This window comes from Etheostoma cragini, chromosome 15 (assembly GCF_013103735.1).
Source record: "Etheostoma cragini isolate CJK2018 chromosome 15, CSU_Ecrag_1.0, whole genome shotgun sequence".
NCBI classification, from domain to species: Eukaryota; Metazoa; Chordata; class Actinopteri; order Perciformes; family Percidae; genus Etheostoma; species Etheostoma cragini.
Window position 1 is genome coordinate 7481408 of NC_048421.1, and position 17823 is coordinate 7499230.

General features: G+C 43.4%; 1 protein-coding gene across 1 annotated transcript in view; it reads right to left on the bottom strand.

Annotated features, from left to right (window-relative positions):
- Positions 1-17823, bottom strand: part of LOC117958148 (trinucleotide repeat-containing gene 6C protein-like) — a 36688-nt gene that overhangs the window by 4487 nt on the left and 14378 nt on the right. Inside the window, exons 4-10 of the mRNA XM_034894415.1 lie at positions 13914-14264; positions 5304-7808; positions 2858-3037; positions 2155-2321; positions 1947-2033; positions 1040-1258; positions 80-229 (exon numbers count right to left, since the gene is read on the bottom strand). Of these exons, the coding sequence (XP_034750306.1) occupies positions 80-229; positions 1040-1258; positions 1947-2033; positions 2155-2321; positions 2858-3037; positions 5304-7808; positions 13914-14264 (3659 nt within the window). The remainder of the gene's footprint in view (positions 1-79; positions 230-1039; positions 1259-1946; positions 2034-2154; positions 2322-2857; positions 3038-5303; positions 7809-13913; positions 14265-17823) is intronic.

The following is a 17823-nucleotide window of genomic DNA, read 5'->3' on the forward strand; positions in this document are numbered from 1 at the left end:
AGGCTGCAATGAAACAAAGAGTGAAAAATTTAAAGGGGTCTGAATACTTTCCGTACCCACTGTATGTGTGTGTACATGCCTGAGGGGAGAGAAACTGAGGCACTTGAGCCCGTAGACTAGGCTGAGAGGAACTGAGAGGCGGCACTGACGGGTGAGGAGGCGGCTGCGGATGCTGCATGGCCCGGGCTTGTACTGCTCCACCACTACCAAACATTCCACTCTGCATCTGCTAGACAAACAAAGAGTCAACAGAAATGGTCAACAGAGTGCCAGCATGTTCTTAAAATTTCTTGCAATCATAATGATTTAAATGTATCTGTTTGAAATGTCTTAAATATTGTATCTAAAGTTGCAACAGACAAGTTCAGCTCATGTCACAAAATGACAATGCAAGGTAAGTGATCAATATCATGTAAAGCAGTGGTAGTAAAAAATATGATGTCCAAAAACAACGTCTTTTTTTGCAAAGTATAGGGTGGTGTGAGGTTTAGACATTATTGATTTGGCGTTTCCTGTGCACCAAGAATACATCCCCCCATTACCAACAACAAAATGGTAATGATGCTATAGGAAATTAAGGCAAACTTAAAATGTCTAATTTAATTGGGGACAGCAGACCATTATCTGTTAAACACCAATATAAACTTATTTGATAAAAGGGTTAAAATTGATAATTTACATTTAATTTGGAACCTCTCTCTATCAATTGCTTCTCCCTGGGATACCATTCAAACACTTCAATTGAAAGTTTTTCTACACCACGTATGGTGCAAACCAGCAATCAAATTTAAAATTCTTTAAAGCACAGTTATTTTAACTTTAAAGATAATTTTTGGGAATTTTACGCCTTTTTTTGATAGGACAGCTAGGTGAGAAAGGGGAGAGAAAGGGGAAAGACATGCAGGAAATTGTTACAGGTCGGATTCAAATCCTTGACCTCTGCATTGAGGCATAAACCTCTCAGTATATGTGCGCCTGCTCTACCCACCGATCCAAACCGGCCACTGTACAGTTATTGTTATATAAATGTAAGACTTACCTTATCCATGAAGGGCAAGCGGGGATCAGACAAGGGGTCTTTGGAAAGAAGCGGAGGCCGAGGGCAGCTTATGGGCTTGTTGATGAGCCCGTTGTTGTAGTCGTGGCCGGCTATCCCCATCCCCCGCTTGTCCATCTCCGTCTTCTTCTCGAGCAGGGCACTCATTGCCTGGTCCAGGCTCATGTTGTTGCTCTTCAAAGCCTCCTCTGCTGGATCCCTCTGAAGAATAAACAAAGCATCAGTAATGCAGAAACGTATCATCACCAAAAGTGTAGTTTATGAACAATATGCTAATGACACCATGTAGTCAATCTGTCAATTATTTTCAATTATTGATATTCTGTCAGAAAATTACCAAAGCCCCGGATGACGTCATCAAATGTCAAGTTTTGTCCAACCAACCAATACTTTACAACCCAAAGATATACTAAATTAAACTAGTAGTAAGTAGTCACATTTGAGACACAGGAACCAGTGAAATTAGCTATTGTTTCAAACAAAAGTGACTCAAAACAATAAATTGCTACAGTTGTTCATAATTGCAATTGTAAATAGTTGCCCTTTAATGTTCTGTTGATTTACTACTAAATAAATCAGCTAATACCGGCAGGTATAATCACCATCATTCTTGGACTGAACTAATTTGAATTAATCTAACATGCAACAACAATACACAGATATTTACATTTTATGCTCTCACCAAAGCTAGAAATATTAAAATTCTACACAGAGGCTATACACGCTCATTTCAATTTCCCCACCTATGAAAGGGAAATGCTTAATAGTATATGTTTTAACAACCACCATTGATCAAAAGAAGAAATATATAAATAACATTTAAAAATATCACAATGTCATTTCTGAGAATTGACAAAGAGCACTGCAGTGTAGTGTCACTTCAACTCACAGGGAAGCCCATGTCTGTCAGCTGTTTGATAAGACGATTCATGATCCAGGCATCTTCTTGCTTTCCTGGGACCTTACCCTGGGAGAGCTGATGACACAAAATTATTATTAACAAATTGACCTAATAATATTTTACTATGAAAATGTAATTACATTTTTTTCTCAAGGACTAAGGGACTATTCTGTATGTAATTAGCCCTGTTTCATACCTTCTGTGGGCCCTTTTTAGATGCATTGCCCCAAGAGTTACAGGAGGAGTTGCTCTCCTGGGAGGCAGCGTTGTTCCACATGTCTCCCTCCTCAGCATCCCACTGACCCCCCGACAAGTTCAGCTCTTCACCTCCACCTCCCCATCCGTCTTGCATAGGTTTAGGGGCTAGAAAACACATCACAAAGGAGGTTGTAAACCAAGCAGCATTGAGGGCATACTTTGACACATGCCTTAAGTAATAACTTTGTTAGTATTTACTTATATTAATTTATCAAAGTCAATAACTTTGACTGTATAACGTTTTTTCATTTGAAAGATTTAACTCTATCCAACTGGTTTGAGTTAAAGTTAAGCTTCCAACCAGCTGTCCTTTTTCTTGAGCTTTTAGTATTAGGAAATTAAAATCGACAAAATTCAACCGTGGAAAAAATGACAACTAAAGAAATAAGAACTGGTTAGATACACATATTGCACATTACTACATGAAAGTTATCTGGACTGGCCACTAGAGGTCAGTTTGGATATTGGGGAACAATTTCCCATGCTCTTGCTTCCTTTGTATCATATTGATGTCCTTGATGTTCAAGTTTGAATTGTCTTATTTCAGTTGTTGAGCAAACATGTCTTATCATTATTAATTAAAAAATTACACACATTTAGTAAGACTATTTTGTAAAACGATAAAGAGTTACGCTATTTACCAGGTTTGCAAGATGCAGACGTGACTGTCGGGTTGCCTCTGCCATAGCTGTCTGAGTCTCCCCAGCTCCCGGTAGATTTGCTCCAGGCAGACGTCCCATTGTCAACACTAACCGGAGCGGGTGCAGCTTCCCCCCAAGAGCTCTCTGATTTTGTGTGGGAGCTGGGTATCTCTCCCCAACCTGGAGGACACAAGGATAAGCCTGTCAAAATAAATACTTCAAACCACATCTATTAACATCTAAAATCATGCTTTGGATGCAACTATTAGTTATCAGCATTTTGTCTCAAATGACTTGTTTTTAGAGTTTTTCATAAGAAGGCAGAAAGAGATATTATGAAAACCTAAAATAATTATATTATTTTTTCGGGGCATTTTTAAGCCTTTATTTGGTAGGATAGCTGAAGACATTAAAGGGGAGAGAGAGGGAGGAATGACATGCAGCGAAGGGCCACAGGTCTGAGTCAAACCCAGGCCCACTGCGTCGAGGAGTAAACCTCTGTATATGGATGCCCGCTCTACCAACTAAGCTATTCAGGTACCCAAATAATTAGATCATAAACCAACACTATTACAGTAAGAGAAACACGTTTTCTTTGTCAAATTGTCATTGTCTGCATTTTCCAGAAATATCAGAAGCCCTATGAAATACAGCTGTCAAACAATTAACTGCATTTTGACATGCCATTTCACAATCAAACTTTATGGTACTTTGTTACCAATTTGTTGAATTTACTGGCCAGGCAAAACTTAAATTGCAAAGTATGAACTGTATAGCGTTGGGTCAAGTAGTTTGTGCTTGGCTTGTGTTGACATAGTTTTGTGCTCAACATGAGAGAAAATTACATTTACTTAATGCATAAGCTCTCATCACAGCTCTTTCTCATAAAAACATGTGGACACTCCGGCTCTCTCTCTCTTCTGATTCCACATATTGATGACTATAAATATAAATAATTGCATAGCTTAAATTGCAATGCATAACTGATAGGCCTAAAAAAAACACACTTGCATTCTCTTTTATTTGTTTTCGTATTTGTTGTTCTTTAACTGAGCCTTAAAACTAACTGAGGCTCTGGTAAACCACGTCATCCCGTTTATCCTTTTGTTTTGGAACTGGAAGTGCCACTCGTGCAGGAAGGCAGAAACCTGGGCTTGGCTTAGCAGGATGGTTGACAGAGGGAGAAGACACCCCATTTAACCTCTTAGCATGAAAGACAAAGCACCGTCTCTGGGCCTGGGTAGTGCCAGGCTCAACTTAGCTCTCTCTCCAGGGAGAGGTCAAGTCCTAAAGGCTGCTCCAAAATTATAATGAACATTCAACTTTCTAGTATGCCCGGCTGAAGCATTTCACTAATCCAAAGAGAGCTACTGCGACGAACACAGATAATATTTTTCCCACCCCTTTCGGCCATTAGTTATTGGGAAGCAAATTGATTTAATGTGGAGTTGGCATGCAGGGTCAAGTGAGGGACAGCAGGGGGCGTCAGCCCCCTCTCAGCTCCTAGGGGCTTACGCCACCTCCTCCCTTCATCAACTGACAGATGGTGGCTCCCATTTAATCACACACTTCCGATTCTTTTCAAACTGTTTGTGGTGAATCACTTTTTTCACAAGGCACTTTGTAAACAGCATTCTTGTGCTTCCTTTGGGTACCCATGAGAGGTTGCCAGAGTTACCCACACAGACGTGCCTGTTGTGAAATGTGAGGCGCCTCATGGAGGGACAGGGCTGGCACTGCTTAACTCATTTGGATAGTCAATTAGATGTAAATCCAAAGAGGGCGACCTAGGTCAAGACCTTCAAGTGGCTCAAGAGATTGGAGCTTAAAAGGTGCACTATGAGTTCCTGCATGGTTTCAGCACAATTTAATTGTTGTCTTAAATCATAGGCATCCCTGCTTGATCCGCTAGCTGCCTGCCCCCTGAATACACTTTGAAAATGCCCGGTCTCGGGAGACACCACAGGGGTTGTAAATGTCAAACAAACACTATGGGCACAGGCTGTGCACCAAAATACAACAAACCCGTTCCAGCCAATCACTGACAAGATGGTCTGGGGAGGGGCCAGGATAAGTGACAGTCAGTTGGGCATGACAGTTACGGAAACATGGGGGGAGTGCTTTTTGTTTAGAATTTACTTGGAACCTCAACAGAAGTGACGTCATGCAGAAGCTCATATGACTCATGCACCTTTAACATTGCAACGTACTACCCAACAGCTTTTATGTTTGACTTAATAAAAAAATTAATAAAATTAATATAATATTAATATATAAATATTTTGATTTTGAATATGTAAAATAAATTCACCTTTAAAATCTGAATGTTGACAATCTAATTTATCATTAAACTATGAGTGAATTAATCTGACCAACTGGGCTTAACAGGATAGGTGTGGGGTATGTTTATTACACATTTCAAAATCAGAGTATTAGGGTGTCTCACCTTGAGCTATCAGGGGTCCCCTGTTGTGAGATGGCCCAGACTGGTGTTGGACAACAGGATCCATGGGCCCACTGGTGGGCCCTGGGTTTTGGGAGTTTTGGGTGTGGTTCTGTAAAGGTGCAGGCGGTCCGTGATAGGGGTGATTGTGAGAGTGAGGATGGTTGTTGTTGTTGGTGGTGTTGGGGCCTGGGGGATTATTGCCTCCAGTGGTAACTTTAGCCTGGGTCATTCCTGGATTGTTCCTGTCCCACAGGTTGACTGACTTGCTGTAGGTAACAGGGTCACCCCAAGCTGAGGTCCCATCATCTATCTCCATCTTTCGTCGGATTGAAGGTGGGGAGGGCTCTTCCCAGCCTGTAGGCTCAGCTGAGGACTCCTTACTGCCACTCCAGTTTCCACCCTGCTTCACTGAGCCTGATCCGATCCAAGAGCCTATGCTCCCTCCCCCACTACTACCACTGGGCCCATCCTGGGGCTTCCCCGCCCAACCTTGGGGAGGGCCACTGGGACGCTGACTCACTGGCTCTCCCCAGCCCCCATTTCCACCAGCTGCAGGTATCCCAGGTCCTGAAGGAGACATTCCCCAGCCTCGTGGGTTTTCCTTCCAGCCTCCTGCTTCTCCCTCCCAACCTGGGTTGGTGGGACTCTTTTTGCTCTCTTCTGGTTCTCTCCAGTCCCCTGCATTATTGCTCCCTCCACTATTGCCCCAGCTGCGGGACGCCTTGGGTTGCTCTCCCCAGCTCTGGGATGTGACCTTGTTGCGAGAATCATCCCACCCAGTTGCCTTCTCCTCTCCCCAGGATTGACCCCCATTCTTGGGTATACTGGTGGTGGAACCTCCTGTTGGAGGATTAGCCCAGCTACCAGGGCCACCTGGGGGCTTAATGTTGTTGGTTGGTTCTCCCCAACCAGAGCTAGGCTGGTTGTTAGCAGCTATGCTTCCACCCCAACCTGAAGATCCCTGAGAACCAGGCACATCATTTTTGCTCCCAGGGTCAGTCCTCTGAGAGGGGACCATGTTATTGTTGGAGGGCCCTTGGGCATCGCTTGGAGTGGTTGGGCCAGAGCCCCATGATTCAGCAGCTGCATCATTCTTGTGTTTAGTATTTTCCATGTCCCAGGAGGTGTGCTGGCGAACAGGAGTCTGTCCCCAGCCAGTGTTACACAACACCCTGGGGTCCAGATCCTGGGCAGGCATCAGAGGAGCTGGATTATCTCTGGATGAGGAGTCTATTTGCTGGGGATGTCCTTCCATGCTGTCATTGCTCCCTTCACTAGCACCAGCTTTGTTCACAGCTCTGCTCCAAAGACTGGCTTGTGTTTCCTGGGGAGGAGAGGTGGGGGCATCCCAGCCTCCCTGGGCCTCCTCTGTGTGCTGCTTCCCCCAGTTTCCACCAGTCTGGTCACCCCAGCTTCCAGAATTTCCTGCTCCACCTCCTCCAAGGCCCCAGCCAGAGTCCCAACCCGGGGCGTCCTTAGATGAAGATGCCTTTGAGTTGCCACCATTACCCCATACTGAGCTCCCATCTTCTCCATTGACCTGTGGGCCACCTGGAGGGGTCTGGCCCATGGAACCCAGGCCTACAGGTGAACTACCCCAGCCAGACAAGTTGCGGATGGGGCTGGGGGGTTCCTGCTTATTAGTGTGATTTGGTCCATCAGTTTTAAGGTTCTGAGGTTCTGAACTGAAAGACCCATTCATAGCTGGGGAGCGGTGTGGCTCTGATGTGTCAGAGGCCATTATGTTACCCCAGGCGGTGCCAATCCCAGAGGAGTTGCTGTTAGTGTTGGCTCCAGTACATGTACTGGTCTGGGCTGGTGGGGGGCCAGGCGGATTACAGAGGTTCGGTGTAGGTTGAGGAGGTGAATTGGTGCTGGCTCCCCCTGAGCTGCCTCCCCCTGTGCCACCACCATCATGCCCTAACATGGGCCAGGCAGAAGGGTTGGCATTAGGGTTTAGGTTCAAGTTAAAGTTGGTAGTCGAGGATGATGACACCCCCCAGCCCCTGCTGCCTCCTCCCCCCACTGGGCTGTCATTCTTCCCTTCAGTCCCTACTGAGGACTGAGGGGGGCAATGGGAGGTTCCAGGCCCAGAGCCCCAGCTGCGATTGGCCTGGCTATTGAGCATGCTGGCTCCAGTATGATTGGCAGGGCTGGGCCCACTGTTGGCCTTGTTGCTAAGGTGGTTGGTAGGAAAATGGCCTGTCTGGCTATTGGCCCCTGTGGCCATACTCACTGTACTACAGCTACTACTAGTACTACTGCTGCTGCTGCTGCTGGTCAGGTGACCAGGGTCAGTGTCCAAAGGGCATCCTCCTGGATGGGCCTGGCTCTGGCTGAGGGTAATAGAAGGCCAAGCCTCTGTGTTCTTCTGGTCAATGATCAGTTGATCCCAGCCACTGAGATTGGTTGAAGATCCAGCACTTGTGGCACTCCTGTTGGCTGGCAGGTGTCCCCAAAGGGTATTATCATGCTGGGCTTGCTGGCCACTCTGTAGAGACAGATCTGTATGAAAGGAAAGAAAAAAAAACAGGATATGAGCAGGAGGATGAGAGAAGAGCAATATAAGTATGCCATGCCATTCCACCCACATGAGCTTAGTAAGGCTGAAATACCATGGCAACACGTAACGTGTCTTCTGGGTGCATAGACATAGATGTTTTTTAATACAAATAAATACACACACAGAAAGACTAATGATAGCAGATCTTTAATTAGAACATATATACAACTCGTATGCACTCTATCCAAAACACTACACTATCACACAGTTTTCATACATTCCATTAAAAATAATACTCTCTGTGATGTAATTAAGAGAAGATAATATTCAATGTAACTACAGATTATGTTACAGTGCTGTACTTAAAAAAAAAAAAAAGTCAAATAAAGCAGTCATGGATTAAGCTACAAGTGACCTGTCTCGCTTGTGGGATTGGCTTGTTTTTTTAGTATCTCTCTAACTTTAATTTGCTGTATTGGAATTCTCAAAACCAAACATTACTACATTCACTAAAGTAGTAGTGTAGTACAGTAGTGGGATGTAGTCAATGTTTTTTTTCCAAAAATACAACCTTTAGATTTCACAGTGGTAGTGTTTTAAAATGAACCGCAATCTTCTTGTCATTAAACAATGCATTTGTTTGTCACATATGAAAAGAGAAGCCCTAAAAGACACTAAGAAAAACTCTCATGATTAGGAACCACATCAATGACAGTGGCCATCCAGCTGAGTCATCCTCAACCTCCTAACAATTTCAGGCAGGGTCTCTACTTGACATAAAGCACACATACTCTGCACTAGCCCTAGGCAGCCTATCTCTTCAACAACACGTCAGCCTCCCATCTGTCTGTAAAACCCCTCTGACAACCCAAAGTTCTGCTTTGGCTTATTTCTTGTAGATCCTCATGGAGTGAATTGAGGGAGCTCCCTGGAGTTGCATATGGTTTGTGCTGAAACAAACAAAGCCCAGTTGCAGATCACAACTGCTGCACTGATTGACCTGCTGCTACCGATTTTCCTCATTTCTGCTGTACATTGTGCATTGTCAGTTTGTTGTTTACATGTGCTTTCACATGCATGCTTAGTTTGTATGCAAAGACTCAACAGCTACACATGGGTAGTGACAGTGTTTGTGTCCTGCCCCGTTTTCAAGCTTACGTCAATGCTTGCAACTAAAGGAGAGTCAGAGAAAGGAGGCAGTAAGAGAGCAGGGGAGGGAAAAAAAGGGCACTGTGTTTTTGGCACAGTTAGCGCTGTCGTTCTGTAGCGTCACTCTACTGAGAAGTACAGGGCCGCCATTTTCTCAGTCCTGAACTATAGTCAAAAAGGCTCTGAGCTACTGCCTGTTACTCCACCATAGCTGTTTTAATAGTATGCATGTCTCACTCACAATAATGAACACAAAGCATAAGAAGTCAACACTGCATGACCACAATGCACTGCAGCTTAAATGTTGTAAAGCGCTTATCCACACGGGATGGGAGGGGAGCTTGGTTAACAGTTAAACGATAAAGCCTAGAAACTTTAATTATGTACTCACTAGGCATGAGGTAAAACAAAACAAACTCTTCTCACCTCCCCCCCACTCTCACATCTTTCAACCTTTCAAAACTGTCACTAAATATTTAGCAAAGACCACTCCCTCTGCAATTAGCACTGCCAACCACAATCGACAGCATCTTGAATTGCAGTGGCAGCCAAGAGTAAGCCAGAATAACTTCACAAAAGCCTGCTGCATCCCCTCCAGTGCTGGAATGACAGTTTTCTCACACATGCACGGATATGTTTGAACAGGCATATCATCAGATCACACATGGTGACAAATGTCTGTTTTTGTTTAAATTTATGATTGCTAGCCAAGAATTCTGTGTATATAAGCAGCAGCACAAAGTTTGTCTAAAATGTGTTAGACTTAATAGAATGCTTGGAGGTTAGAGGATAACTAGGGCCGGGAGCTCGGCAAAAGAAGAAAAAGCGCAGCAATCCCCTGGATCAAAGCTGGTATTGTTTACAAATGATCCCAGTGCCCACGCAACAACACAATAAGTCAATGTTTATTAGAGAACAGAGCCCCTTTATGGATGAGGTTCAGCCCCCTGTGCCTCTCCACTGTGAGGACCTAACATGCGTTGTGTTCACGCTGTGCTACTGCATGGCCATTTGCTCCTTTGTGTGTTTAACATACACACACCGTGCGACACTGTGTGGATACATACAGTGACAAACAAAAACCTTCTTTGCATGCATTCCTTCAGCCTTCCAACACATTTCACTTTACATAGCAAGTCGGCAAGCATGAACGGCATGTACAGTAAGTGTAGTAAGATATGTGCGTGTGTGGGTGTGTGTGTGTGTGTGTGGTGGGGATGTAAGGGTCAGGTGATAAGGGATCATTGAAGAAAGAAAATACAAAGACAGAGATGGTTGTTGAGAGATGGAAGGAGGGCTGTGTGGGACTCAGCTGGACTGATCCAGGCTTAATGAAGTCCCCAAGGGGCAGAGAGACTGGATGGTGCAGAGCTTACAATACATGCTGCCAGCTAGATGAACGCGCTCTCTGACAGACACACGGACATGCTGCACATCCAGGAATGCTACCTCTGCGTTTAAAGATAGTATTAGCAACACCCCAATTGTATTTTATTGGTGTACTGAAGCAGCACGAATTATTGATTATTTGACTGAAAATAATTGGCAGCTATAAGAATTGATAATCTTGTTTTTCTCGTCATTTAAAAAAAAAAAAAAAGCCTAATCTTCACTAGTTCTTGCTTCTCAGATGTGCTGATTTGATGCTTTTCGTTGTCATGTATAACAGTAAACTGAATATTGTAACTTTTATTGCCTTTTGTCAGACAAAACAAGCATTTTTATCACCTTGACCTTGGGAAAATATAAGGGCCATTATTTTCACAACTTTAGGACATTTGTTTGACAAAGAATTAACTCAACAACTGATTTAATGAAAACTTAAATCAAGAAGATAATAAACAGATTGACCCATGTTAAAAGATATAATTATTTTTAGTTCTAAATATGATTGCATTTCAACATAAACTAAATTATATACAATATATATTTACATAATGCATGAGTTAGAACAACATAACTAACATATCTATTGAAGATTTTCAATCTTATCCACTGAATGAGAGTATTGAATAATCAAATTATTATTCAATTGTGCAGCCACGAATGTGAAACATCTTTGAAAAAACATCAACTGTAGACCAAACCTAGAAGATATTGTAGTGAGTGAGTGGCCCAGCACAAATAACACTTGGCAGCCAAGTCTGCTACTGTTGAATTGGCACAGAGAGTTTTGTTGACTGTTAACTGAATTTTATTAATCCAGGAACAAACAACAGCCAATTAATGACAGGGACTGCACAGAAATCTATGCAAGAAATTATGTTTCATACAGAAGCTTTCTTTGTAGCTACTTTGCTGTTAATGCAAGTCTATTATCTCAAGGGAAAAGAATAACCGAGGGACAAAACATTCCTTCTAAAAAGTACACATCTAAGACATCTGGCCGTCATGTTTGCCTGTAAGTATCCTCTTTCTCCTCCTCTTCCTCTAAAGGATAAACCAGGTCAAGGGCTTTCACCAGCATGCCAGTCTTAAAATAGCTTGGTCTCTCACGCCTCCTACATGCAAAGGGCCCTGGGCTATGGATTTTTAGCTAAGCAAAAGGCAACATTGGGAGAAGGCCATAATTTTGGAAAGATTGACAGACTTACATATAGTATGTGCAGCCTGACTAATCCTGGCTGCCCTGGGGCCAAAAAGGGTATGTGTGTGGCGAAGGAGGCGAACACACGTGCATCAGAGAACAACGAGAATGGCAGAGAGAGAGCGAGAGGAGCATGGGCACAGAGCAAACTGAGCTCTGAGCATTTGTGGTTAACAGGGAGCTGATGTTTAATCACATCACAAGATGTCCCAGTCTTCTTTGAGGGGATTCCCGTGGCTCTTTTACAGCATCATCAGCAAACATTATGAGCATATCAAGTCTAGCATGCATACACTCTCTCTGTTCCCCACTCTACATGATATGAGCATATTAGCTATATTTTTCTTTCACTTGATGATGCCTTTTTACATTAAGATGTTGTTTGTTGGTGTTGGTCTCTGTCGTGCTAAGCAACTACACTGCAGGTACATTAAACATTTATCATTGTTTTACGGGTTTTAATTAGATAGTGTTAGAAAAATGCAAATGGAGTAGCTAGAAATTGTATGTGCTATGGCCAACACAGAGGAGTACGAGCTAATTTGATGATTCAGTATTTACTTAAATTGATTGAAATCCGAACATTTGTCTTGAACCTTGACCATTAAAAGCACACCAGTAGTTGCAGCTCCTCGCCATTACAGCAGAGTAATACTGGATGTGTCAGAGCAGAACAGGGACACATACAGCTAAGACGGCAGAGGCCGACATGTGACTGGGTAATGAAAACGGGGTGAGGCGAGGTGGAGTTAGCGGATGGAGAGAGGAGAGAGGAGGGAGAGGGGAGGGAATGAATGCAGCTAGTGTGTGTCTACTGTCTATCTGCAAGAAATGAAAGCAGGGAGGGAGACAATCGTTCTATCAGCAGACGAGGCTATAGGGACAGGGATGGAGGTGGGTTTACCTGGAGCGCTCTGTATGCGTGTTGAATAACATTGCTGAATATTTTACAAACCAGAAACTAAGCAGTGAGGTTTTCCGACTGCCACATTAGATGGTTAAAGAGACAGAACAGAGAAGGGAGATAGAATGGAGCGTCATGTGCAAAACTTCTCTGTTCTCCAGTTCAGCATGCAGTCTCTGTAGAGGTATATATACGAATACTCCTGTCTGTCTGTCCTAATGCAATCAGTCAGTTCAAAAGACACACAGAGAGTAAAAGCAGAGCAGAGCAGGCTTTCCAGAGAGGGGCGGAGAGAAGCAGCAGCTTTTACCGTAAGCCATGAGTCACTTCAGCCCACAGTACTGGACCTCTGCCATGCTCGCTCGCTCCTTCTTTCTTTCCTTCTCACAAAGTCTTTCTATCAGTGCCAGGTCAGGCCCACTCAGGCGCACAGCCAACTAGCTTGCTCCATATGGCTCCTCCTCCAAAAACAAGAAATACTGTAAGGCTGGTCACCAATGCTCAATGAAGAGTGGGAGGATGATGATGAGAGAGAGAGGAGGACGAGAAAAAAATGAGGACAGGGTAAACATCTCATCGTCATGGAGATAGAGCAGCATTCAAACAGCATCAGAGGGTTTGGACAAAGCTCAGACATACTCATGGTAAAAACTGTCTTCCTTCCCAGACAATAAAACATGCCAAGTGCCCTAAAAATAATTCTATCACCATCTTCAAAGAGCACTGTTACTTTATTAAGCAATAAAAGACCTTTACCTCTTGGAAATACATAACAACCTGGTTTACTGTGGAAATATCACATACAACACAAACACACACACACACACACACACACACACACACACACACACCTGTGTGTACTTTCCATTATCTATCCCTGTATTCCTCTATCCCCATTTATAATTCCCAGCCAGAGTCAAAATAAACAATAGCCTCTGTGATGAAAATGCATTTGCACGACTCTCCAGGTACATCAGGCTGTAACAATTACAGTGCCATTCGAAAATTAGATAAAGCCACTGTCATTCAAGAATGCCAATGACAGTTTATGCAAAACACGGCTACTATTGGGCACAACTGATAAAGGTTTAACAACTGTCAGAATGGGTTGTAAAAAATAATGGCAACATCACATGTACAAATATAACCTATGTTATCTGGCTGCAAGAAATGCCGGTAAAAGCTTGTAGTGGGAGTTTACAAAACGTACATGACTACAAAAGTGCACAGAGTTTTCACATCTTAAACTTATCAAATTTGCTACAGAATTCCACTCATCACCCTCAGTAAAAGGTAATGTCTCATGACAAACATACAGAAAGGGATTCACAACAACATTACAGCAACCCCTTTTGCCACATGGATAGAAATACTTTTCCAATATGCGTTAATTGCATTCCCCTTTAAAACCAAAAAAAACAAATGGATTAAGAGATAGTGACTCGCCAACAGAGTGTCTCGGCTGACCTGTAGGCAGGCTGGCTGTGGAGGAGGAGGAGCAGGAGGGAGAGGAGTGTATGGCTACTGGTGCTGCAGGTTCAGTAGTAGCGGGACGTCCCGTTGTGGTGAGAGACAGAGTCCCGGAGGGCAAAGGCTGGCCCCTCTTCAACAGCTGTTTTTGCTCCTGCTGACGGAAGCGAGGGGGCACCTCTCTTGGCGGGTAGCGCTGCTGGAGCAGAGTCTGGGGCTGCTGTGCTGTCTGCGGCTGACATCCAGAGAGGGCGCGCTTGCCATTGCCACTGCTAGGGGGTACAGATGGGACGGCACTGGGGTTGATTGGGGGAAGAGGGATGGGGTCGAGCTTGGCAGATTCTGGCACTGAGAAGATGGGAGGGTGGTGGGGCACAGGTAAAAAGAAAGCAGAAATGCAGGGATGAGGAGGCGCAGTTGTTGAGGGTACTAGCATCAAAACAATTATTGACTGAAAACAAAAAATTAATTGATTGTATATTTTCATTTTATTTGACATTTTAAAAAGACATACCCAAAAAAATAGATTACTGTTATTTGCTGAAGTAGCGCATATAGAAATAAAAAAAAAGATCAGTTTCTTTTCTGGAAAGCTGCTGTGGCTAAGCACTTTCCCCACTGCCTATTTTTAAAGGCATGGTCACTTTTGGATTGGGGCCGTAACGTTAAATTCAGAAAGGCAAATAAAGAGAAATGCACAAGATTAGCTGACTTTCCTGGCTGGCAGAAGCTTGAAGCTAGGAAGTGGTCAGTCTAAAACATGGCTGCTCTTTGGAGAACTAAAGAACTGTAATAATCTCAGGATGGTACTGTAATACATCTTTAGCCTTTTGCCAATAAATATAACTCTTTCAGTCTGCTTTGGTGCCTAGTCACAGTTTGAAAGTGATGAAGAAGTACCAGATAGGACTGTCAGACCTATCTCCACAGCGCTGTGGAGTAAGAGCTACACCACAAATACATTATCCAGAATAGGAGGAAAAACCTCTCTGGGCTGCTTGCATTTTTTTGTTAAACAAGTAAATGTAAGATATTCTTTGTAATTATTTACAACCATTTACCGAAATAAGCAAGCAGAACTACTTAATTGCAGAATTCAATTTCTCAGCAAAACCTGCTATTTTTAGCCAATAATGTTAGCTTGCTAGCTTAGAGGAGGTTCTTGTTGTTTCCCATAGCGAAGGGATTTTGACATTAGTTAGTCGCCAGATATCCGGCTTGTCAGGCTTATCCTGGCAATGTACTTCCGTTGATCCAGACTAAAAGTCAGATCATGGATTTATATTTGCCTGCTGCATTATGGTGGGCTATTGTCTCCATCAGGACAGCACATCTTGGAGTTCTCAGCCCCATCAACATAAGCTATTTATGGTTTGTAGCAGGTTGAGCCCCCTGAAAGGATCAGCTCTCAGTGTTTTACCAATGCTGTTATTGAACTGTTTGTACGGCTGCTGAAGCCAAGTGCTTGGGTCCCACACTAGATTTAGTTACCATTAGCAACACAATGTAATTTTATCTCTCCCACTCTTTAAAACACACACGCGCACACGGACACGCGCACACGCACACACAACTCTTAACACTAACAATTCTACTAACAATACTTTACACATCAAGCAGTTACGGAGGTCGTGTTTCTGGCTACCTTGCAAACGTAGGTCTATTATTAGCTCTCTCCGTTTTTGGTGACTACTTATTTCAATGAAAGCAGCTGCCTGCTTTGGCCGAAAACAATGGTTTTAGAGTGGTTAGATTGAACACAATGAAAACGGCAAAGTTGCAAGTCGGACAACTAACAATAAGCTGGAAATCAACATGAAGCTCTAAAGAGCTGCAGGGAGCTACAGATTCACGTAATAATCTCTGTGGGTTCATCACCATGAGCTATGCCTCTCACATTATATATAATCATTTGACAACTTGTTATTCCCAAAATATTAATAACAGCTGCTTTAAAGACAAGCTCCACATTCAAACGTCCAGACTGTAAACAAGACATGTCACTTTATTTTCTAAATATGCCAAAGAAAAGAAGCCAAAGTTGTTAAGTGTTAAGTCTTTAGCAGACTAATACACTGTAGCTGAATGCGGCCGTGCAAGGTCAGAGGTCACCGTTAAGTCAAACAAGATGATCAGCTCTGGGTCAAAGAGCTGCTGCTGGGTGAGATGCATTATGGGAAACAGGGTACACTGTATAATCGTCTCAGTACATTTCATTACATAATAGAATAAGCTGGTAAACTAGAATGTAAACAGGATGCAAAAAATGTGTTTAAGACCGTAACACATCAGCTGATCTAACATGTGCAGCCAGAGAAAAATTGTATTTGAGTTCTTGAAATAAAATACAGGAGGGGGAAAAGAGGAAAAAAATCTTGTCATGCAGCAACCAAAAGAAAAAGAAAATCTTTGTGTGGCCGTAATGAGTTATAAAGAGCAGTGCTTTGCCATTGGCTGCCGTCCCAAGTGTGTGCAGTGAAGCAATGAATAACTCGCACACATGTGGTCAGCCTGACACACAGAAACACAAAGAGTTATGTAATGCTGAGGCCCACATTAAGGGGAGAGGACAGGATGGTGTTGGGGAATATACTATCACACAGCCTTGTAAATACCAACAGACTGATGTTCACTCACATATTACAACCAATTACTTATCGTCCTTATTTTTCTGCATATGTTTGTGTCTGTCATGCATGTGTGGGGGGTGGGGGTTTTCTCTGTAATTTTTGCCTGCAGTACCGCAAACCCTCTGTGGGCTACAACCACCGTATGCATGGTCTGATCCAGTTTCACCCGCATCTGTCTGTGTGTGTGTCTCCCTCTCCCTGCAGCTCAGGAATAAGGGGGAAGCTCGAGAGCTGGAGCTCGCCTCTCATCGGATTTCTCTACATCTGCTCCATTTCCTCTCCTATCTTGTGCTTCATCCCTCCCCACGTTCCCGTGCTCTCCTCTCCCTTTCTCCTTTATTCACTGCGATCTACAATTATCCTCTCATCATAATTACACAATTAGGGGCAGCAGATAATTCCCAGACAATTCTCCACACTGATTTTAAAAGGTGATTTCCTCCTAAAAACAGAGGACTTTGTGGATGTGCCACAATATATAATAATAGTTATGAAGGCAATCATTATACAGTTGGGACTCTCTGATGTGTGACGTAAATTCTTCTGGAAGCTGGGAGAAGGGGGAAGCTGGCTGGCTGCTCTGTCTGCCAATCAGAGGAGGGAGAGAGAAAGAGAGACCACGAGGCAAGAGAAGGAGATAGAGCAGGGAGGTTAAGTGATGAAGAGAATGATGTGTGTGTGAAAGACAGTCTCCACCCCCTTCCATGCTCCACTGTGAACTCGAGTATCACTGCTGGAAACCAGCTCTGGTCTAAATCCGCTTACAATTACGAACACATTTACGCCATTTACATAATACGCCACGCTGCAGTGGATCATTCTTCTCATGGCAAGTACTTGAGTCCTGCCCACTTCATCAAAGTGACCGATACATTCAGGCAAAATGATCAAATAATTGCAATTATGTTCAAGCAAAATGGTCTATTGCAATTATGTTCATGATGAAAATCACAGACTAAATCTGGTCAGGAAAGGGATCAGGAGACAAACAAGTAAATACCTCTGACATCCGCAAGGTCTGGCTTATTAAGCATGAGTCTCACAAGGCAGTGCTTTGCAGGAAAAAATGAAATATAATAATAAGAGATCTGAGTCCCTTTCGCTAACAGCCTATATGCAAAAACACAGTGCTCAGCTGTGCGAGGGCACAGGAGAATTCCCAGTTCATCAAAGATGCACATCAAACCATGGCCTTGGGGCTGTGTGCTCTTCACGCAGAGGAAGACATCTAATTTTCCACTTTAAAAAGGGGTCTTAATTTTCTGAGAGGAAAGATG